This window comes from Metarhizium acridum, assembly GCF_019434415.1.
Source record: "Metarhizium acridum strain ARSEF 324 chromosome Unknown scaffold_574, whole genome shotgun sequence".
NCBI lineage: Eukaryota > Fungi > Ascomycota > Sordariomycetes > Hypocreales > Clavicipitaceae > Metarhizium > Metarhizium acridum.
Window position 1 is genome coordinate 255388 of NW_027094044.1, and position 21935 is coordinate 277322.

General features: G+C 50.4%; 9 protein-coding genes across 9 annotated transcripts; 4 read left to right on the forward strand and 5 right to left on the reverse strand.

The window, feature by feature from the left end:
* Positions 1–231: 231 nt before the first annotated feature.
* Positions 232–564, reverse strand: J3458_020526 (uncharacterized protein; the record flags this gene model as incomplete). The annotated part of the gene is made up of 1 exon (XM_007814879.2): positions 232–564. One exon carries the CDS (start codon positions 562–564, stop codon positions 232–234), a length of 333 nt encoding a protein of 110 aa, XP_007813070.2.
* Positions 565–1048: 484 nt separating this feature from the next.
* On the reverse strand, positions 1049–2603 carry J3458_020527 (uncharacterized protein; the record flags this gene model as incomplete). Its single annotated transcript, XM_007814878.2, has 1 exon — positions 1049–2603. Exon 1 carries the CDS (start codon positions 2474–2476, stop codon positions 1049–1051), a length of 1428 nt encoding a protein of 475 aa, XP_007813069.1. The 5' UTR covers positions 2477–2603.
* Positions 2604–5212: 2609 nt separating this feature from the next.
* On the forward strand, positions 5213–6291 carry J3458_020528 (uncharacterized protein; the record flags this gene model as incomplete). Its single annotated transcript, XM_066122093.1, has 2 exons — positions 5213–5355; positions 5418–6291. The coding sequence occupies 2 exons, from the start codon at positions 5213–5215 to the stop codon at positions 6289–6291; spliced, it is 1017 nt and encodes a 338-aa protein (XP_065972719.1).
* Positions 6292–6501: 210 nt separating this feature from the next.
* J3458_020529 (uncharacterized protein) lies at positions 6502–7143 on the forward strand (the record flags this gene model as incomplete). Its single annotated transcript, XM_007817651.2, has 2 exons — positions 6502–6643; positions 6716–7143. The coding sequence occupies 2 exons, from the start codon at positions 6502–6504 to the stop codon at positions 7141–7143; spliced, it is 570 nt and encodes a 189-aa protein (XP_007815842.2).
* Positions 7144–8504: 1361 nt separating this feature from the next.
* Positions 8505–12519, forward strand: J3458_020530 (uncharacterized protein). Its single transcript, XM_007817652.2, has 3 exons — positions 8505–9132; positions 9203–9848; positions 9911–12519. Exons 1-3 carry the CDS (start codon positions 8719–8721, stop codon positions 10645–10647), a joined length of 1797 nt encoding a protein of 598 aa, XP_007815843.2. The 5' UTR covers positions 8505–8718; the 3' UTR covers positions 10648–12519.
* Positions 11326–13479, reverse strand: J3458_020531 (uncharacterized protein; the record flags this gene model as incomplete). Its single annotated transcript, XM_007817653.2, has 2 exons — positions 12920–13479; positions 11326–12860 (listed from the first exon to the last, which is right to left on the reverse strand). The coding sequence occupies exons 1-2, from the start codon at positions 13128–13130 to the stop codon at positions 11326–11328; spliced, it is 1746 nt and encodes a 581-aa protein (XP_007815844.2). The 5' UTR covers positions 13131–13479.
* A 1191-nt stretch (positions 13480–14670) lies between these two features.
* Positions 14671–15510, reverse strand: J3458_020532 (uncharacterized protein; the record flags this gene model as incomplete). The annotated part of the gene is made up of 1 exon (XM_066122094.1): positions 14671–15510. The coding sequence occupies one exon, from the start codon at positions 15508–15510 to the stop codon at positions 14671–14673; it is 840 nt and encodes a 279-aa protein (XP_065972720.1).
* A 3148-nt stretch (positions 15511–18658) lies between these two features.
* Positions 18659–21759, forward strand: J3458_020533 (uncharacterized protein). The gene is made up of 2 exons (XM_007817654.2): positions 18659–20339; positions 20409–21759. Exons 1-2 carry the CDS (start codon positions 19586–19588, stop codon positions 20906–20908), a joined length of 1254 nt encoding a protein of 417 aa, XP_007815845.1. The 5' UTR covers positions 18659–19585; the 3' UTR covers positions 20909–21759.
* J3458_020534 (uncharacterized protein) lies at positions 18659–21759 on the reverse strand. The gene has a single exon (XM_066122095.1). It carries the CDS (start codon positions 21743–21745, stop codon positions 21122–21124), a length of 624 nt encoding a protein of 207 aa, XP_065972721.1. The 5' UTR covers positions 21746–21759; the 3' UTR covers positions 18659–21121.
* Positions 21760–21935: the final 176 nt, after the last annotated feature.

Genomic DNA, 21935 nt, shown 5'->3' on the forward strand with positions numbered 1-21935 from the left:
GTTTAAATATTCTTTTCTGCTCGTAACACTTCTCTCGTTCCGTCATCTCGGCCAAGAATCAACGCGGCATCAGCAAAATTGCCGATTCTCCTTGCAACTGTGCAGTAGCAAGCAATAGCTTCCCCGAGTCGTGCCTTCAAATACGCTCTTGTCCCAACACAAGCAGTTCTGAAAACCACACTGACGAATACACGCAACTACAGAAATGTGCATCTCCCATATCCACCATGACTAGCAACCTCCATCTCCTCCACCTCCACCACCTCCGTCGCCGCCTCCGCAACCACCACCATCACCACCACCATCACCACCATCACCACTGTAACCGCCATAACCACTATAAGCAGCATAGCCACCATAACCACCATCACTACCATACGAACCACCCCCACCTCCGTAACCGGACGAATACCCGTGGTTGCGCTTCTTTTGCGGTTGCGGCGGCAGCGTACTGGGTTTCAGTTGCCTGTCACGGCACTGGGCCATGGGCACGGGACGCGCATTGTAGTGCTGCGTATTGCCATCCAGCTGCTGGCTCCTGTCTCGTCGTGAGGGCCAGCACATGTTGCGGCTGCCGAGTTGATTTGTAGATTGTAGGACAATTGTCAGTAGAATTTTTCATCCGAATGTATCCTTGAACCAGTGTATAGAAAGAACAGAGTCATAGGCAGCGGCATAAACGCCTGAATGCTAGCAGTTGTCCGATCTGAGCTTGGGTATATATGCTCTGATGGTACCCCGAACTGCAGGGGCATCGACTGCTGTTAAATAGTCGAATAACCCTGGCCTGGAGAATTGTCACGGGGGTAGCGACCGTCATTCACAAGCATGACATGACGAGTTTCTCGCTACATCACTAGTCTATTCGGCTTGGTGCACTGACGCTGAATCCCCAAAGGAGACTAAATCCGCCCGAGTTTCGGCTGGTTAGTTTTGTGCGACATGATTCATCGTCCATGGGTGGTGCCTGGTCGGGCAGGGCGTGACCTTCAAATAAGCTTAATCCGCCTCATTTTGACTTCATGTCAAAATCCAGCATTGCTCGTCATCATACATTTGCTCTACCCAGTATCTCGCCGGGCTTGTATCCCCACTCTGCCTCCAGATCCCGCAAACGCCATAATGCTCCCCACCCTGTAGTCCGATCAATTATACGGAATAGCCTTGCGACTTGAGCCTGTTCGCTCGGATGGGTGAGCAGCCGCCCCGCCAGATAGAGCGGCTGGATAGCATTAATGAGACTCGCCTTGTGTGGGTTCGTCCATGATATTCCGCAGACTCGTCTTGCATGCCAGATGGGCGAGCTTTGTGGAGACGGCAGTTGTACTTCTGCCGGCCGTGTTTCCAGCATTAGGATACATGCCGCGTGATACATCTGATTAGATGAGATGGCCGGGTAATTGGAGAATAAAATGGTGGGAAAGACCTGCTCTTGGAACGGCTCCGGCGGCGGCGCTGTGCTAGTTGGTAGCATTGACCACGGCCTTGATTCCAGCCAGAGTTGCAAATCGCCCCATAGCCTAGTCCATTGCTCGATGAAAGGCCTGGTATCTAACTCGTCTGGTTCTTGTAGCTCTAGGACCCTCGCCCTCCGGTACGTCAGGTCGCATGCCTTTGCACACAGATACACGGCCCAGTTGGCATGCATACCGGTATTATCCCGCCCGCTCTGATAGAAAGTTGTCCGTGCAAATTCGTCAATTTCATCATTGGTTGCGACGCCCTCTGGCAACGGAGGGATCCATTTATTCAGCGGCAGGACTGTACTCTCTGCACCACCGGATATGATGGCTCCGCAAAGTTCCATGCGTGCATAGCACCAGAAGACTGCTTGCAGCAGGCCGCCCGAGAAGCCGGTAATCTCGAAGAATTCAAACAAGCTAGCACAGCCTTCGATGTGGCGGCGCCAGTTGCGAGGGCTGCCGGACATGAGCTCCAAGACGGCGAGTACACAAGCCGTCACCAGCATGTTGGAGTCCCTGGCTTGCAAGCTGGCGGCAAGGAGCCTGATAGACTCCTGATACAGTTCCAAGCTGTCGTAACTCTTTTCCAAGAGTGCTTTTCGCTCTACCTGACGCGCGGAAAAGGCCAAAACGGCGTAGAATAATGGTGGTGACCGCTCAGCCATGATGGGCACAAGGATACCAAAGTGTCGTTGATGGTCAAACTTGTCAAGATACGGCGCACACTCGATGATCCAGTTCTTGAAGTAGTGAATAAGCTTGATCTTGGGAATGCCGGGGACCCTGGAGAAGTCAAACTTAGACTGCTGGACTGGGAGTTCATCGCGCGGTCGCTGTTCGTCCGAAATGGACTCGGGAGTAGTGGTCTTCCTGGGATCATGGGAGCTTACGCCTGCAAAGAGGACGCACCGAAGCTCTTCTTGGAGTTTGATGAAACGGGGGTTGGTCGAGTATTCATCGGCAGGGGCCGAGGATGCTGGCGACAGGAATTGTGGCTCGTGGTGGTCGGCCATGGCGCGTTGGGAAATGTTGTCTGGCACCAGGCTACTTGAAATTACAGAACGATCATGATCAACGAATACCCTCTGTAGGTGAGCATCGAGATGAAGCTGGAACCGGGAACTGCGGTTTGGATGAAGCTGGAGCAAGGCAGTTAAGAAGATGGAGCACAGATTTCATGCAAGGTTGAGCCGAGTGACAACTGAACTCGAGTACGGTCGCACATTAGCTAAGCTCCGCAAAACCCGCCAAATCAATTTTCTGATTTTACGATTTTACTAAAAGAACTAAAAGGCAGCTGCATTCTCAACCCATAACGCTTTATATAAAAAAAGAGCTATAGTAAATATAATCACTAAAGGCACGCGATAAAAATGCACCACTTTTTATGCTATTAAAAGTGCTATTAAAAGTGCAGCTAAAGGTCAATTGGTAAAGTGCAGCTAAAGGTTAATTGGTGCGGCGGGTTACAGCGCTTTTAGCTGCACAGCCTTGCGTTTAGCTGCATAGCCTTACCTTTAGCTGTATAGCGCCTTTAGCTGCACTTTTAATAGCGTAAAAAGTAATGAATTCTTATCGCGTGTCTTTAGTAATTATATTTATTTAACCCTTTTTTCATATAAAGTAGTGTGGGTTAAGAATGTAATTACCTCTTAGGCTATGATTCCCGGAATTAGGGTTAATCTTTTAACCTTAATTTAACGTATAATTTAGCATAATATAGGCGCTAGACTTAAATTAGCTGGATGTAACACATAAATTTAAGTAGAGACCTAATATTTTATATAAACCTCCGTCTATCCCTACTCACGATCAGAGCATTAACAAGAAAACTACATTTTCAATTTTTAAAAAAGCTTAAATAATTAATAATAAATCTAATAAAATACTTGAATTATAATAATAAATACATAAATTAGCTAATATTATAACCAATTAGCTCACATAAAAAAGTGGGTCCTTCTAGCTTATTATAAGCTTAAAAACTAGATTATGTAATTCTCTAAAAACACACTACACTACACTACACTATAAAAACTACATTTTGTAGTTTTTGAAGTTTTAAGCTTATAATGCTATATAAGGACCCACTTTTTTAATATAAGCTTATAATATAGAATTTATACTAGTTATCTGTAAGACTTATAATTCTATAAGTATTTTATTAGATTTAATATAATTTTTTATATTCGAAACTACAAAAACTACAAAACTACAAAACTACACTACAGTTAATGCTCTGCTCACGATATACTAAGCTAGCAGAGGCAGCTTTAATGCCTATAAAAGGCTTAATTACTAAGATTTACGTGAAATCTTTTTAAAAAAAATGTTAGTGGAAGGTTAAAGTAACTTCACGCTAATTTCTGTAATTGGGGTGATTAACATTCTTCTTTAAGCTTACTAATTGGATCACGGCGATGATAATTTAAGGCTCGCGATACGGCGATGATAATTTAAGGCTCGCGATACGGCGATAATAATTTAAGGCTCGCGATACGGCGATAATTTAAGGCTCGCGATACGGCGATAATGATTTAAGGCTCGTGATACGGCGATGATGATTTAAGGCTCGCGATACGGCGATGATAATTTAAGGCTCGCGATACGGCGAACACTAAATAACCTACCTTACAAGGAGACTTAAGACACATAAGCCTAAAAAAATCACTGTGGAACGGTATAAAGTAATATTCCCACTTTAAATTAGTGGAGCATGTACTGACCAGGGTCAAAAAGTTGACCTCAATTTTTTGACCCCAATTCCGGGAATCACAGCCTTAGTAAAATCGTAAAATTAAAAAATCAATTTGGCGGGGTTTTGCGGAGCTTAGCTAATGTGCCACCGTACTCGAGGCCAACCGTCGACCCCACACGGGCCTCCTAAGACGGGGTCCCATACAACCCCACTTGCCTCGTGGTTGTCGAATGGTGAAGGAAGCTTCGACCAAGCTCAAGGATTCATTCCTGCCGCGCAAAGACCTCCTGTGCCTGGTCACGCGGTATTGAGAAATTTCAAACGTCAAAAGAGCCGTACAAAGATGCATCTGCATGCTCAGATGGAAATTCTACTCATTGAACTCTTCAATATCGTATCAGTATCAGTATTCCTGCATGTACGCCAGTAGGCCCCGGTCTGGACCAACACAAAGCAACCTTCGGCTGCCCCCGGCCCTGCGATCACCACCTCCACAAACCTCTAGCATCATCAACCATCCTCCATCAGCTTCGTGTCGACTTCCGCATCATACCCCTGATGGGCCAAGACCCAAGTCCGTGAAAGTCAGCTGCAATGACAGAACCTGCCTGAACCCATCGCATCTTCGCGTAACAAAAACCTCAAAACTATGCCTTCCTGTCGGCGCCTGAAAAGGGCAACTTGGCCCTCCCCTTTGCCCCAGCCGAGGACCAATTGACGCGGCCGTTGAGTATCCGCTTCTGTGTTGGCATTTCCCGAAACGGGGAGCGTAGCCTACGCATCTTTTTAATATCCCATCCAAGAACCGCGGCAGGGACCGTTGCAGGTTGCGCTGCAGCAGCATCGCGGACTGCGGTGACCCATGGGGTGACTGACTCAAAGACCGGGGGGAATACGGGGTGAGTTTCCGGGGCAGCAACATGCATGAATTTTCGTCCAGTACATAAAGATGGGGGAGAACGCTCCTCAATATTCATCTTGAGTAGGAGAAGAGTTGGTCAAGATTTGTTTCTTCCCCACCCCTTTGCCGTTTGGCCTCGAATCTGCAATCATGTCCAATATACCCTCGGATACTGAGGCTGCCACGACAAGTGTTCCCCTGGAACCGGCGCAAAGGGTTCTGGCGGGAAAGAAGTCGTTGTGGGAGTCTATCCGATCCAATCCCAAGGTCGTTTTTATTGCCTTTTTTGCCTCGTATGCCCTCCCGTCTCTTGGCGTCCGAGTCGCCACGTTGAAACTAACCTTTGTGTCTGCAGATTGGGCGGTTTTGAATATGGCTACCAACAAGGTGTTCTTGGCCAATCCCTTGTCATGACGCGCTTTATGAAAAACTTCCCATCCGTGGTTGGATCGTCCTTTGCAACGGGCTGGCTCACTTCAGTTCTGCAGCTTGGCGGTATCGTGGGCTCTTTGTCCGCAGGTGTACTTGGAGAACTCATTTCCCGAAAGTACACCATGTTTATTGCTTGTTGCTGGGTCATTCTGGGGAGCTACTTGTATATCGGTGCTCGTGACGGCCTGCCATCCCTGCTATATGCCGGGAGATTCTTTACAGGTGTCGGCGTAGGGCTGTTTAGCGGTGTTGGACCATTGTACAATGCCGAGTTGTCAGCTCCGGAAATGAGAGGGCTGCTGGTGTCGTTTTATCAATTTGCAACCATCCTCGGAATCATGTTGTCTTTTTGGGTTGGCTATGGAAGCAACTACATTGGCGGAACTGGCGATTCCCAGTCCAACCTGGCGTGGAGACTACCCTCCATTGTTCAAGGCATCCCTGCCGTGGCTCTGGCAGCTGGCATCTGGTTCATGCCTTTCTCTCCTCGGTGGCTCGTCGGGGTGGGCCGCGACGGCGAAGCCAAATCCACCCTGGCCTGGATGCGAAAGCTCCCTGCTGACCACGAGCTTATTCGCGTCGAATTTCTTGAAATTAAAGCCGAGTCCGTATTTGAGAAGAAGGCTTTTGCCAGAGATTTCCCTCGCATGGCTGAGGAGGGGAGCAAGAGTGCTTTCCGCGAGCAAATCGCCCAGTATATCAACTGTTTTCGAACCAAGGATAATATTAAACGAATAATTACAGGTTTTTTAACAATGTTTTGGCAGCAGTGGAGTGGAATCGACTCTAGAAAGTAGCTTTATTCTCTTATTTGACACTTTAAACTAACTTGTTGCAGTTATTTATTATGCCACCAACATATTCCAGAGTCTGGGGCTTACAGGAGGCACCGTCGCACTCCTGGCGACGGGTGTGACAGGCGTAGTGTTTTTAATAAGCACGGTCCCCGCAATGGTAAGAGCAGTGAATAGTATCTGCGAAAGAGAGTCACTAACAAGAAACAGCTAATGATCGACCGGGTCGGCCGAAAGCCAATGTTGCTGGTTGGCTCGGTCGTCATGGGCATCAGCATGGTCATTGTGGGCATCATAGTTGCCAAATTTAGACACGACTGGCCAGACCACGTGGCTGCTGGCTGGACAGCGGTAGGTGAGTCTCTTCTCATCTTCTGCAGCCCTCCCTCGAATGTGGTGTCGTCTTTGTGAGCTAACAAAATGTAAGCCCTGATCTGGGTGTATATTGCCGGCTTCGGTGCGACCTGGGGTCCGGTGTCATGGACCCTTATATCGGAAATCTTCCCCCTGTCTATTCGGGCCAAGGGCGCATCAATTGGTGCCATGAGCAACTGGCTGAACAACTTTGCCATTGCCTTCTTCGTGCCGCCGATGCTGGAGGCATGGGCGTGGGGCACCTACATCTTCTTTGCCGTGTTCCTCACAGCCGGCATTTTCTGGGTGTGGTTCTGCCTGCCAGAAACAAAGAACGCCACTCTAGAAGAGATGGACCGTGTGTTTGGCAGCCATACCGGCGAGAGGGATGCAGAGTTGTTGCGCGAGGCGCAGAGAGAAGTCGGACTCACGGCGTTGCTTGAAGGCCGCGCTGACATGATGTCCAAGGCTGGTGCCGAGAAGCACCCTGAAGTGCTGTAGTATATCTACTCTGAAAAGCGCAGTGAGGAGAATGGTCAAAGCGGTCTGTTCTAGGGAGTGTATGAAAATAGATGGCATTCAAAATGTTCACCATCACCATACATCAGATGACTGTGCTAGGGAAAACTAGTGTGTTACTTGTTTATATTGTCTGGTATTAGTATATAGAAGATAAGTAACCTCTCCATAAGCTTAAAGCTTATAAGAGAGTAAGGAAAAAAAAAACATCAGATGACTGTGGAAGTCGGCGCCACCCGATGGAGTCGCTCACGTTTTTCCCCAGCCTTGTCAGGACCATGGCATGGATTAATCCCAAATGCTCCATCATGGATCATTCCCCTTCCCCCAGTTCTTTCCACTGGTTCCCGCTACGGTGGCACATTAGCTAAGGTCCGCAGTTGCTGCCACAACCCCACATCTAGCATTTTGAGCGATTTTAGCGGTTTAGGCGGTTTAAGCGATTTTTGGCATTTTAAGCAGATTACCTGTGTACGAGTAATACTATTACTATAAAGAGACCTAAAATACGTATAAGAGAAGGTTTACGCTCTTTTAAATAAAGGACTTACTTATTAATAGATTATTAATTATCTTAATAATTAATTTTTTATATAAGAGTAATAAACTATTAATATTTATACCTTTTAACATTAACTTTCTTCTTAAGGTTTTTTACGTATATTAGCTATAATATCTCTCTTTAATTTTATAAAGAGATATTTAAGCTTTTTATATAAGGTTATATAATATAAAGTATTCTTTATACGATAAATAAGCTTCTCTAATAATAAGGTAAAGGGATTCTTGTAACTACTACTATAAGCAGATAGCCTGGGATATAAATGGATTCGCCTCTCTATTTCCCATTTGCGTACGACTACCAGGCTATTTTAATAGTGCGTGTAGTAACTGTAAATAGCCTAATCGCGCGTCTTCTTACTTTAATAAAGACTAGGGTGAATTGCCTGCGGCGGATATACGTACGGGATTAGGTACTAGCTTTTAAGAATAGCTAATTAATTTAATTAAGGGGCTAAAGACTTAAGATAAGCTAATTAAGCTAAATAAGAACGGAATTAAGTAAGATCTCGTAATACTATAAGCTTATACGTATATATTTTATTTATTATTTGCTTAATTACGTATATATTATATTATATCCCTTATTATTTTATTATATAATTAAAGAGGCTTTAAGTTAAGTAGCTTTAAGTAAAGGCATTAAATAATAGTTTTATTTAATTTAAGATAATAATTAATACCTTCTTATAATATTTTAAGTTAATAGTTAATTTCTTTATATAAAAGAATTAATAAAGTAAAGATTAACTTTATATATATAGCTTAAATTACTTAAACCGCTTAAACCGTTAAAATCGCTTAAAATACTAGATGTGGGGTTGTGGTAGCAACTGCGGACCTTAGCTAATGTGCGACCGTATCCCGCTCCTCGAGCCAATAATGGCAGCCACCAGAACCTCGCATCCATGATCCATCCTCCCACGTCTCACCCCAGAAAAACAAAAAAAAACCAACACTCACCCTTCTCTCTTTCTCTATGTTTCCCCTCTACCCATGAGACGCTTCCAGTCCGACCATGACCAGCGGCTTCTCAGACGGCCCCATATGCCCGTGATACGCTCCATCCCAGAAAACAAGCGCCGTGTCCGCACCGGATGTCTCTCATGTCGAAAGAGACGGAGAAAATGTAGCTACCGTCCCATCCTCCTAATCTTGCCATGTGCCTCCGGCTATTTCGGGCCGTACCCTGCACGACGCCCAAGGGGCCTTCGCATCGGCGCCGGATCTACAAGAGCAAGGGGAAAACTAACGTCTGGTATTGTAGGCGATGAGCGGAAACCAAGGTGTACGAGTTGTGAGGCGAGAGGGGTAACGTGCGCGTATCCCGACTTGCAGTTTATTCCAAAGTCGGCTGCAGGGGATGTCGAGTCTGGGAGGCTGAGAAATAGTTCGTATGCTCGCATCAAGGTATTATGGTGTCTCGGACTGTGCCATCATCGCACACGGCAAGCCAGGGTGCATCGTCTAACATGCCCAGTTTGTAAACGAACCGATATGCCCTGTATCAAAGTCAGATACGGGTAGCAACAGCGGCGGCGGCGGCAGAGATATCCGCAGACACTCAGATCCTCAACAACTAGGCATTCGCGACTCCCGCCCCAGCAGCATCACCATCGACTCTCTTCTCACAACCACCACCCCTTTCATCGAGGACCGCAGAAGAGGGTTTCCCCTCGTAGATTGGGACGGGTACTTCAACACAAAAAATGTATCCGCGGGGCGGAAGAAGCTGGCCCTGCTACGGCATTTTCGGTACAACACCGTTCCGTGGATGGAGGCCGGGGACTTCTTGTCGACGTTTGGAACGGACATTATGCATCTTGCGCAGGAACACCCGCCGATCCAGAGCGTCATTGTCGAATTATCCGCGAACCAGGTGGCTCTGATTCGTCAACAGGGAGACGCGGAGGACAGGCAAAAGGAGAAGACGCGGATGCAAGCCCTCGAGGGACCTGCCAAGAGGATAGCGGACTCACTCTCGAGCATCACGGAATATCTGCGATCGGGGCCGTCGCAATGGAGAAGCCACGCGGCGCATGAAATGGGACTACTGAGCCCGGACTCGACGGCGCTTTCGATCGAGGAGCCGTTGCGGTCTCTTTGCAAGCTCCATTCACGCTTCGGTACGTGTCCAGACTCTACACATGGCCATGTCCCCGGGATCAGTTAACATTGTACGAGAAAGACCTGGCATCATCCATCATTCTGCGCCAACGACCCCGTACACCGAGGTCATTCTACTCTCCCCAAGGCTTCCCCCCGGCGTGGGATCCGGAATGCCCCAGCGCCACATACATGTGGTCGATGCATCACCTCACCATCACCCTCCACCTCCTCCACGATGCGTCTCTGCCGTTCCCCCAGCCGCTCCTCCAAGGCTCGCCGCACCAGCTCCCGCAACCCCCCTCGGCGTGTCCAGGCACTTGGGCAAAGTGGCTCGCCGTGTGGAAGAGCTGCCAGACATGGCGAGAGCGACGGCCGCTCACCATGCGGCCCACGCTGGACATTGGCAGCATCGAAGCCGGCCAGATGGACGCGCGGGCCGACGCCTCGCTCCCCATGCAGCTGTACACGCACGCGCTCGCCGTCCAGGCCAACGCCGCCTACCACCTGTGCTCGCTGCTGCTGCTGCTGGCCGGCAAGCCGCGGCTGCTGAAGCCGTCCGGCCACCCGCCCTCGGCGGCCTCGCAGGGCTGGCATGTCCAGGCGCTCGCCGGCATCGCGTGCACAAACGACTTTGCGGAGCAGTGGGATCCGGTGCTCGTTGCGGCGCTGCTGCTCGTCGCAAGGGACCTGACGCACGCCGCGCAGCAGGACGCCGTGAGGGCGTGCTTTCGGAAGATGACGGCCGCGACGGGCATCGGCCTGGACGACGAGGTGCGCGAGCTCGAGTCGCTTTGGCGCGCTGGGCGACTTGGATGATTGCTTTTTTTCTTGCACGTAGGGTATACTTTTTGCTTCTCGCTGCATAGCGTGGGACATTGTAGTTGTGCGGTAGACTGAATTGTACGGTAGTGTATCGTATGTAATTCGTAATGGATACGCGTCAACTACTACATGTGTACTCCGTAGGTTCGATTGCAACGTGAGCCCTTGCCATCGGCGTAAGAAACGCCGCGGGGTCGTGGATGTTCTTGCTAGCTTTGCTTTTGCTTGGGAGACTTGGGATGGGGAGGAGGCGTTGGGAATCATGACAGTTGACGTGGTCGATTAGGTTTTGGATATCACGTGCTCCAGTCGTTTATGATATTTTTTGTCTTTTTTTTTTTTTTTTCCCTTTTGTCTTTTTTCCATATTACTTTATTCACTTGAACTATTTACATTTTAAATAACAGCTAGTTGTAGATTGCGTCTGCGCGGGCTCGGCCGATTGGATACATGTCAAGAGTCAATCTGCAATTATAAACGACACCTCCTGACTCGAGGTACACTTCGTATTGCTGGTTGACGGGCTGTCTACCGCGGATTGCAAGGTGCTGCCGCCATTGCGAAGTTGCACAACCACAACCAAGCCAACATGGGCCCCTGCGTTCCGAACCCAGTCGTATATACATTGCTTCGTTTGGCCTACTTTGTTTATAGATTCCCATGCTTTACCCGTCATCTCCACTGATCATTCAGCGTCCCGTTGCTCTGGCATCCAGTAGAGGATGTCGCGCTACGATTGGGATCACTCTCCCACACAACCGTCCCGTCGCTCGTCTTCTTGATATACTTGTACTCAAAGTTTGTACCGGCAGGAATCGTGACCTTTGCGCTCCAAAGTGGGTTGCTGGGGGTGTATTGTGAAGCATCCAAGGGGACTGCATCAGCCGGCGACCAATTTTTCAACTCGGTAATGGAACCAACGACATAGATGCTCTCTCCGGGGACCGTGGTAACCTTGACGTTGAAGGTCATGGTGGAGTCACAGCTAGGAGGAGCCTCGCAAACTTTGGGAACGGTATTGGAGTTGGGCTCTCCCCACGAGGGTGGAACAATGCCAGATCTGCGCTCGACAGCTCCGACAAATGATGCGTAGGACCAAGTCAAGTGAACAGCAGACTTGGGGCTTCCTGTTTCTCGGTCGTACTGCTCGGCCAGGGAGCCATCGGCGGGAGTGTATTGCTTCACAACTCTGACAAAGTCATCTCCATAAGCCGTCGCTGCCTTGATGATGGAGGTAAAGGTAGCAGAGTTCTTGGCATAAGTGCCGGCAGCGATATTTGGTATCAGGTCACTGAAGAAAGGGAGAGATGTAGCGTCCACGGTAATGGAGCCAATCTCCCGCCACTGGTAGACGGCAGCGTACATCTGCTCGGCGGCTGCCATTGTGGCCAAGTACCAAGGGTTACCGTTGTAGTATACATCTTCCGAGTAGCGGCCTACGGCAGCTGCCCTGCCAGGTCTCCGGCCCTTGTTAACGGTATAAATGGTACGAAAGGAATCGACAACTGCCTTGTGATTTGCCAAGGCCCTGGATGAACACGGCTGGAAGGTCGCATCCGTGCAGGCAGCTGCAGGGTCAAACGTGTGAATGGATGAGATGATGGAGTTGACGTCCTTGCCGGTCCGGCCATCGTTGACGTTGATGTTGGAGTCGATATAGCCATTGGCCCAGAAGCCTTGAAGGAAGCAGAGTATCCTGGGGGCGTTGGTTTCGCAATCCGGGCACTGCTTGCCGAGTGCCTTGGCGAGGGTAGCGCCTTCGACCAGAGCGCGAAATGAGGCGGACAGAGTAAAGAAAGAAGAGCCGTTGATTTCCTCCCATAAATCAAAGCCGGTTCGGTTCCAATATTGAACCGTGTATGACAGGTCTTTGGCAATAATGGGCCAGACGGTGTTTGCAGCCTCGGCCTGGCCCCCGTTGGCAATGAGCCAGTTGGCATAAATGGTGAGAGCAGTTGCTCGCAAAGGGGGACCATCGCGCTGCGGCCTACCCCAGGAACCAGTAAAGGCTGTGAGATTGACATGGAACTTGGGCTCTCCCAAACCGCCCGTGTCTGGTCCGCCCGAAGGATTGGTCACGCCTTGTAGATGCGCCTGGGCGGTGATGTACTGCTCAATCTTGGGCTGCAGAGACTTCTTTCCACCGATAAAGAGCTCGATCAAGACTTTGAAAGTCAAGGCAGAGTCCCGGCTCCAAGTATACCAGTCTATGTATTGGAATGCAGAGTTAGCCTTGAAGTCTCAAAGTTGGGGAATGTTGTCATACAGTCTGGATCCGACTTGCTTGGGCTGGCTACGACAGCGCCAGCCGCGGCACCCTGGGCCCTTGACCCATCAGAGCCAATATTGGCCAAAACTCCATGAAGGGAAATACTCTTCTGTTTGGTGATGAAGCCATGTAGGTCGTCTCGGTGGGCTACGGCTCCATCCAGCCACAGGCCAGCCACAGCCAGCACGCTGATGAGGTTCTTGTACATTCTGCTCTGGCTTTCAACAGGCTGCGCGTCCCATGAGCTGAGTCTGGTGTGCGGCTTTCGTCCGATTGCTGTGACTACAAGGTGCCTTATATAGTCCAAGTTGGACGTTATCCAAACTGTTCCAGTCTATTGTTTGCTAGTAGTACTCCGTATGGTCATTTGACTCGATGATGCCCGTCGCCCCGCTTCTGCGGTTCCTTGTATCGTCGTACCGGGGAGATCGGTCCTATTCCCCAGCTCAGTCTGGGGACAGACGGGACCTCTGGGGTACGGACGACGACGAGAGCTGAGCGAGGACTCGGGACGCCTTGGGCAGTTCCCTGCTTGGCTCCGAGTTTATCGGGCCTTTGGAGGCTCCAAGTCCACTCCAGGAGCCTCGTTGCATGGAGGAGGTGATGTGGGCGATGCGGGTGGTGGCACTGGAATCTGTGCCGATGCGACACGCCGAGAACCAACCACGACGCCCCTTTGCACTCTACGTCTCCCAATTCGGTCAATAGACTGGCCCCGTTGACGATATTCTTCCAGGGACAAGGCCCGCCCACCAGTAGGCAAGCATCGTCGGACCGACAGAACCTACTCGGCCAGGCTTTCAAGTTTTCAACCCCATGGGGCCCATTTGGCGGTGCTGGCGGACGCACAACCTTTTGGCACTGGCAATTGTTCGAAGGCCAAGAACTGCTGCCATGCCCGTGGTATGCTGAAGTCGTTCAGGTTGGTTCCGCGGCATGGCTAGGCCGGGTCGATGGTCGGTCGTCGGTCGGTCGTCGGTCGTCGACGGCGTGGTCGCGGGGCATTATTGCATTTTCCCTTTAGCCGGAAGCGGGAATAATTCATTTGCATGTGGTTTTTCTGCCTGAATGTAGTCTTTTCGGCCTTGAATGTCCGTCGGCTTCTTGGAATATGGAGAAGGATGCAGATGCTCATCCGAGGGGCGGAATGTTGTGTCAATATTTCGGATACAAATGGAAGGAAGGCACGACGCAGCCTCGGATGTCGGGAGTTGAAATGCCTCAAGGGAACGGTCCGATGAACGGCCGCCAACATCAATGCATCCCGGTGTCATATTTCAAGACATGGCTGAGTGTGTATCTGTTCGTAGGAGAATCGGCAAGGACAGACGAAGGCTCTACAGTCGCGCGGGTCATTCAATGCGCACAATGATCACGGTTCGGAATCAGCGACACTTTCGATGCCGTTGCTGACGAGGCACACAGATATAAAGGAGCATGTGAAATCTGAAATGAAATCAATGAACTGATAGTACCGACTTTTCCAACACCAGAACTTATTACTATCCTTTCTCAGAAAACTGTCGACTTCTCTGTGGTGGTAAAACAAAGGCATTCTCAGGCGTCTGGCGCCCAACACCACTTCTCATTTCCAAGTCCTAAGCCCTTGTCCCAATATATTGCTTCCACAGTTGTGCGGCTCCAGTCATGTAGACCGAGCTATTTGGTTGTGGAATAGCCGAAGAGAATAATCAACATGAAGACTTGCATCCCTCAATGACACACTACCAGCGCCGAACAGGAACGTTTTAATAATACCCCCAAGTGCTCACTTTCCCATCCCAATAGTCGATTTGAGTCTCCAACTCAAGGCACTGCAACAGGGCTGGCCATGCTGGTTGGTGAAGAGCAGTTTTTTCCTCGAGGGTTCTCCAGATGGCCTCTGCAATGTCCCTGAACTCTTGGGGCGGAAGGCAGGCAATCTGAATGATCCTCTCCGATAGTTCTAGCCAGTTTTTGATGAAATCTTCCCCCAAAGTCGACCCTGGGTATAAAAACTCAAACGTCGAAGGCTTGTCCCGAATGTAGTCCGGCGGTACATTCCCCTCAACAGGTTGGTCCTTGTTGCGCGAGGTGATGCCAAGCGCGAACCAACATTTTCCTTGATAATCTGTCCACAAATGCCTCAAAATATCCCTGGTATCCTCAGCGCTCCAGAGCACACGTAGCATGTTCTGAAAGAATTCAGGTCGGTAGTTGTTCCAAGACGCTTTTCGGAGGCTCTCTCCTTTCCAAGGTAAATGCATGGACATTGTGTCGCTATAAAGTTGTAGGACAGAAAGATCTTCTGGCAGCTGAAGATTTGCCATGGCCGACTTGCTTACAATTGGATAGCATTTCTCCGGGGGTCGAGGACTTGGTTCGCAAAGTCTGATGAGGAGCCGGTTTTCCAGTAATAAGACTAGGGTGACAGCCTTCTTGGCAACAAGCAAGCTCATGCCATCGTTGGCAAGGACTTGTACCGTCAATGCGCATCCCTTGATCGAGACGGTACTGATGTTAGTGTCCTCTACCACCTTCTGAAGAGCCTTTGATGCGTCTTCGGCGGCTTTCTTAGAAGACGAGCTTTCGTATAGTGGAGAATGCATCAAAACTCCCAACTGTGATCCGTTATTGCATGGTTTATATGACAACCGGAAAAGGGTGGTGCCATGTGTGACTCTTCTTCTATGCAACGAGTCCCATCAGGATCTCCGTCAGAAAACGGGCATGACGAGAAACATGCAAGAAAGAAGACCCTCAACCTGAGACGAAGATGATCTGACATGGCTGCTGTAGATGCTTGCGAGCTTGTGTGGTCGCAAGGCCAGCGACTACGAACATGGCTGGTTAAATACTTTTCGAAGTCTTATTGGACATGTACTCCGTGATTTATCCTGTGCCTGTTCGTTCTTTGTTCATGGTGTTATCCTCGATGTTCAGAAAGTTGCGGCAGCACACTGCTATTTAAAGAGTGAATAGCTAGCTGTTACCAACGAACATTCTACTGGCATCACATGCAAACCTATGGTTTAGCAAAGATGTGTAAACTTGTTCCGGTTCTGCCCTTCCCAGTGTTTCCTTCTTGTTGTTCTTTGTGGTTGTGTTTTTGCGCGGGCCTAGTTGAGCTCTGTCTTTGTTCACCTTTGCGCTTCTCCAGTAAGCTCCTTTTCTGCCGGGCGATTTTCAGGGCAACAAAGCGGCCGAATAATATGCCGTACTTGTAGCCATTTGTCGCGAATCGCGGTATACCACACTGCTGGGTTATGTTTATACATTTCTGTTCAAGTAGAGTTCCTCGCAGCTGGCATGTCTGTCGCGGCACGTCTGTTGGTACAAATTGCGCGACCTGGGTGGTGAATATAAATATCGACAACCCTTCTTTATGTACGGTACGAGCGGTGCAACCCACCTCCTGCAGGGCAAGACGGACTGCTGTGAATTTCAGGGGCGTCTTGGTATGATTGCCTGGTCCCTATTCGAGGTGAGCCGCTGACCTTGCTCTGGCCATGTATTGAACATCCATCTCTCATCACAATTTGAGTTTTCACTTCTATCGTTTGAGGCAATCTCGAAGAAAAAAGGCCATTCGTGACATATACAGGAGGCAGCTCACGTCCTTTTTGTTGCAACGGCGTTGCTCACGTAGTTGACAAGTCCCGAACAGGGCCGATCTTGCGCTGTGCACGGAAACCGTCACATTTACAAGGAGAATACTGATTTTGTAATACATTCAATAAAAGAGTGATTGAAAGGCTGCGGTTTTGCTTTTTCTTTTACTATATATATTTTAAAAACAGACTGTTGTTCATCTCTTGTCCAACGCCGACATGGGCTTGCCAGGAAGAGAACAGGAGAATCGGCCCATTTCCACGAGCTCTATGCTTTCGATGTTTAAGGCGGGTAATGGTGATTTGATCAGCGGTTGAACATGCCGCCATCACCCATCCGACGTCAAGTTCAGGCACAGGGCTGAAACACCGGCGATTCTGTTCCTTTTGCACACGGCAACTTGTAGTCGGCAAACACTATTGATTTCACCTTGACCATTTTCTGCCCTGTAACAGATAGTGAGCGGCGACGCCATTTAAAGCTGACTACTTGGTGGTGCTTGGTGCACATAGTAAGCGTAGTCCAGCCCGGAGTATCGCCTGATGCTTGAATGTATTGATCAGAATCCCATATCATTTGGAATTGAATCGAAGGGGGCAACTTGACCATTTATAAGGGCACCGCCAACTCATCTGCGCCGGCTCCTGTCGCATCGGAAATAGCAAGCACTACATACATGGGTATCAAGGCATTCATAACAAGTCTCGACGCATCCGGTAGGTGATTGAACAGAATATCCATAGTCACTGAAAAACATGATGCGCGGCGATGTGAAGCCTGGGATAGTAAGTACGTGCATGCTGATGTCGGCTACAGGAACAGCGACGCGACTGCTGGTCAGGATGGCGATGGTGGAGAGTCATCACGAAGGACGCCCAAACATCACCGCCCGACCATTCATAATGATTGTATTTCTCATGCCCGGACAACTGCTGAAAGTGCGCACTAGTTACTTGTCCAAGACCACTGCCCTGCGGCGAAACGTGAAACTTCATGAGGCGTCTGCTCGGATAGGCGTTGCCGAAAATACAAGGGCATTTCGAATGAAGGACCTCCCACGGGGATCCTAACCTTCCAATAACAGCACAGATCTTCTATACTGCTGTCAAATTTGGCCCTGTAGGGATGTTTCGCCCGGATAGGGGAGGGACGGGAACCATCTGAAAACGGTAGGTGAGTTTTCGGCGCGAGTGTCGCCCAACATCGTCCAACTGGGAATTATGTGACAAGTGCCTTGCAACTTGGCGATGCCTTGCTCCGAATAGCGACAAGACTTTATGCCGTGTTGGCTGTGGCCTGGTGTGCCCCCTTCGGCCCCGACGCTACCGTGAGAACGGGCTTCTAACTGCAACAAATCCATTCTCGCCCGGTGCCATTTGGGTGGCCGTTGCGAAGTTGCGACCGTGACCGCGGACTTACTCGAGGTTCCTCATGCTGATCTTGAGGTCAAGTGAGTGGTACTGCAGCATGCCAGACCCCGATTTTGGTTCGGTCGCTGCCGATCCGAAAATACCGGTCAGTTGATGCGCCTCACAGCCAAGCCTTTTCCAAGGACGGGTAGCTACTCTGCTAATATCTTGGCATGGGTGATTTATATGTCAATATATTGGACCATCTCGACGTATTTTGATCGGGTTTGCTGCCGCGACCGCATAAGTTGAGAGATAACACTACGCTACGGAGTAAACCAACCAACCAACCAACTACATGCTTGACAACCTCTTGAGTAAGCTTCTTAACCCAAGAATAAGCCTGTGCGGGGGAAAGACAAGACACCACGGAAATCTCCAGGCCTTCTCCACAAAGTGGCACAAGCTGCGGACGCTGCATTGTGACCACCAGGGGTTCCATTAGATCTACTCTTGTTTCCACACAACTCGCCATGGTAGATCAGGCTCCTTCCTCAACCGACCAGCTCATCCCCTATGGTCTAATTCTACGACGATCAAGAAGGGCACATGTTCTAACAATTTGCGAATTGCTATTGTACGCCGTAGTCTTGTAGAGCAGTCCGGGGCCCCCCTGACCCCTATCGGCTAAGACGGAACCTACGCGGTGGGGAGCTGGTCAGTTAGTGCCGGCGTTTGTGTCGAATAGAGAATCAAAGTCGTCATGTTTCTCATCCTTTGATGTTGTTGCGAGACCGTCGCACTTCGACGACTCGTCCGGCCGGGCATCACTGACTGGTCGAGCTGGCCCCTTGATGCGCACCCAGCTCCATCGCACCATCATCTAAACTGTCGCTGAATGAGAGGACCTTTTGCTTGGCGCAGTTTGCCCGATATGATCGGCCGTGTCTTTTGTCGCTTCCCTCTGGCAACGCCTCAGCGGCTGATTCTGGAAGACGGCAAACCACCACCCTCCAGCCCCCCGGCAAGTCATGCTACTGGCTGAAAGAGACCATACGACCTCTCTGTTGCAAGTCGCGTGCTTGGGTCCGTATCATGTGTTTCCATTTTCAGCTCAACCGTCTCCTTCATTTCGTCTGTCTGGCGCTCTACGAATACCGACTGGCTACGCCAACATGCTTGGCTAGAGTCTAAATTGCAGGATCATGGAAAGCCTCTTTGTCGACCAGTACCTGTTTTCTTGTTCCTTGGGCTTCGTTCGGCGGCCACTGCTCCAATGAGGTATAGTCGCCGCCGCACCATGTTGGGCCTCGTGAACTGGCCCATGAGGCGTTTTGAGCTCCTGGCACGGGGCAGGGCAAGTTGTGATAATATGACGATCGTGAGAGATGAACTTCCTTTCTCGTCTTAAAACAACCTGGTCATTCGAGGACCGAAATGCCGTTTCGGGATCATTATAGGCTCCTATGTGATGCAACGTGTGCAAGGTCCGCTAGGATAGCAAAGTGGTGCCCTCCGAGGGCGTGGAAGGCCTTTGTGGAAGATGGGAGCTCCTTTGATACGATGTTGTTTGACTTGACGATGAAGCCGTGAAATCTCGGCCAAAAGGTATAAGTTGAAGCCGCCATCGCCTCTTCTGACATCTGGCTGGCTTGTCTCATCTCATCACTACTCCTTTTCAACGGTCTTGGCCAAGCAACACTTCTCATATAGACAAATCACCATGCAAACCTTTGGAGCCTTTATTGCCTGCCTCGCCATCGCGGGCGACGTCGCCGCTGCTTTGCCCGCAGCTGGTCAAACCCAGACTCTTTCCATCAACGCCGTTCACAACAAGAACTTCAAGCCAAACGGTCCTCTGGCCCTCGCCAAGGCTTACAACAAGTACAACGTTCCTTTGCCTGCAGAGCTTTCTTCCCTGGTGTCTCGTATTGAAGAGGACCTGGGACTGCAGAAGCGCCAAGGTGGCGGCCCTGGCACTGGTTCAGATCCTACCAAGCCTCCCCCCGGCGTCGGTGACCTGGAATATCTTGCGGAAGTTGATATCGGTACCCCCCCTCAGAAGCTATATCTTGACTTTGATACTGGCTCAAGTGACCTCTGGGTATTTAGCAGCGAGACCCAGAAGGGCCAGGTCAACGGCCAGAGGATTTACGACATCAAATCCAGCTCCTCTGCCGAGCCGCTTGAAGGAGCGTCTTGGTCCATCCGGTACGGCGATGGAAGCAGCTGCCGCGGTGATGTCTTCCTCGACCAGGTTACCGTCGGCGGGTTGACGGTCAAGCAGCAGGCCGTCGAATCTGCCAAGACGGTCTCTGACCAGTTCACCAGGGGCCCGTCTCAGAGCTCTGGCCTCCTCGGCCTTGCCTTTGACAAGCTCAACACGGTCCAGCCAACGCAGCAAAAGACGTGGTTCTCCAATATCAAGGACAGCCTCCAGGCGCCTCTGTTTACTGCCAACTTGAAGCACGCTGCCGGTAAGCACCTTGCACCGTTCAACGCGCAGAGGGGAGACACAACAGAATGCTAACGCGGTAAGTAACTAGACGGCACCTACAACTTTGGTTACATTGACGACCGGGAGCACGACGGGGAGATCTCCTACACCGACGTCGACGGCAGCCAGGGCTTCTGGGGCTTCACTGCTTCCGGGTACGCCGTTGGCAACGGTAACCTCCAGTCGGCCGAGATCCAGGGCATCGCCGACACCGGCACCACCCTCCTCCTCATCGACGACTCCATTGTCGACGACTACTACTCCCAGGTCCAGGGCGCCCAGAACGACCGGCAGATGGGCGGCTACGTCTTCGACTGCAGCTCCGAGCTCCCCGACTTTAGCTTCGGCGTGGGCCAGGCCAAGATCACCATCCCCGGCAGCATCATCAACTACGCTCCCACCCAGGAAGGCGGCTCTACCTGCTACGGCGGCATCCAGGGAAGCGGCCAGATTGGCCAGAACATCTTTGGTGACATTGCCTTGAAGGCGGCCCTTGTTGTCTTTGACGCTGGCAACAACCGTCTTGGCTGGGCTCCCAAGAAGGCTTAGACACGGAGGACCTAGACTCGCGGAGAGTCGGTGTGTAGTAAAGCCAAGTAGTCGCACGGCGCGGCTTTGTTGTGGGGAGAGACTTGTGATACCGTGAACATTAATCCTGTTGGCAAAAAGTGTACATATTGTCTATAGATTGCCGAGAATCTGTCTTGTATTCCCATGTGTGGCGTGTACTTGTTGCGACTGGCCTGGCCCCGGAGCTGTTCCTCATTCTTGTCCCAGCAGTACCTTCTCAGAGAGCATGGTATCGAAATAGCTTCGCACCTCCACAATCTTGCCCTCGTCGTTCCATCGCATCAGCCACGCGTACTCGTTGTCATATGGCTGGCCCGTGGTCCTGGTGGCCTCGCCCTTGGTCTCGACGGTACACCACCACCCGTCTTCTTCACGCTCCGCATCGACAATGACTCTTGTTGCCGTAAATCTGATGGGGCCCTTGAGGTTCCGCCCCAGCCGTTTGAAGGTTGCGTCTTCGTGGTCCTGGACGCTGTGTCGCGTCCCTGCCAACGAGTGCGCGCTGCCGGTGCAGGTCCATGTGACGTTGGGAACCATGTACTCTGTGAGGAACTTTTTGCGATGTTCAAGGTCTTCGACTTGCCCCAGGTGGGAGAATGCTTTGCGAACATGGTCTTTGGTGAGGACGAAGCCGGGCATTGCCGCGGTCTGAGGACAGAGGACAGAGTCCGGAGCCGAAAGGGTTGGGAGAAGGAGAAGGCGGTCGCAATTGATATTAAGTGAAGCTGGATATTTGTTGTTTCCACCAATAATAGTCTGACTTTTCATGCTCCATCTGGTGCGTTGGTCGGCCTCGTGTCGGTCGCCTCGCGGCATTTGTCCGACTTCGCTGTCTCATTACAGGAGTTGTGCTGATAAGCGTTGAAGCGCCACATTGATCATCCCTCCCTTGTGGCGGTGCCGTGAGCAAATTGCATCCTGAAAGATTTGGCAATTTTCTTTAACCTCCAAACGCTTTGACGTGGTTGCGTGGCAGAGTCTCTGAGCACATGGATTATCATTATTT

What these genes read in the sequence shown, in the direction of transcription:
- J3458_020530 (XM_007817652.2), top strand. Translation starts at nt 8,719, where the DNA reads ATGAGACGCTTCCAGTCCGACCATGACCAGCGGCTTCTCAGACGGCCC. An exon ending in GTTCGTATGCTCGCATCAAG is followed by an intron (nt 9,133 to 9,202) that starts GTATTATGGTGT and finishes TAACATGCCCAG; the next exon opens with TTTGTAAACGAACCGATATG. An exon ending in CAAGCTCCATTCACGCTTCG is followed by an intron (nt 9,849 to 9,910) that starts GTACGTGTCCAG and finishes TGTACGAGAAAG; the next exon opens with ACCTGGCATCATCCATCATT.
- J3458_020533 (XM_007817654.2), top strand. Translation starts at nt 19,586, where the DNA reads ATGCAAACCTTTGGAGCCTTTATTGCCTGCCTCGCCATCGCGGGCGAC. An exon ending in CAACTTGAAGCACGCTGCCG is followed by an intron (nt 20,340 to 20,408) that starts GTAAGCACCTTG and finishes GTAAGTAACTAG; the next exon opens with ACGGCACCTACAACTTTGGT.
- J3458_020534 (XM_066122095.1), bottom strand. Translation starts at nt 21,745, where the DNA reads ATGCCGCGAGGCGACCGACACGAGGCCGACCAACGCACCAGATGGAGC.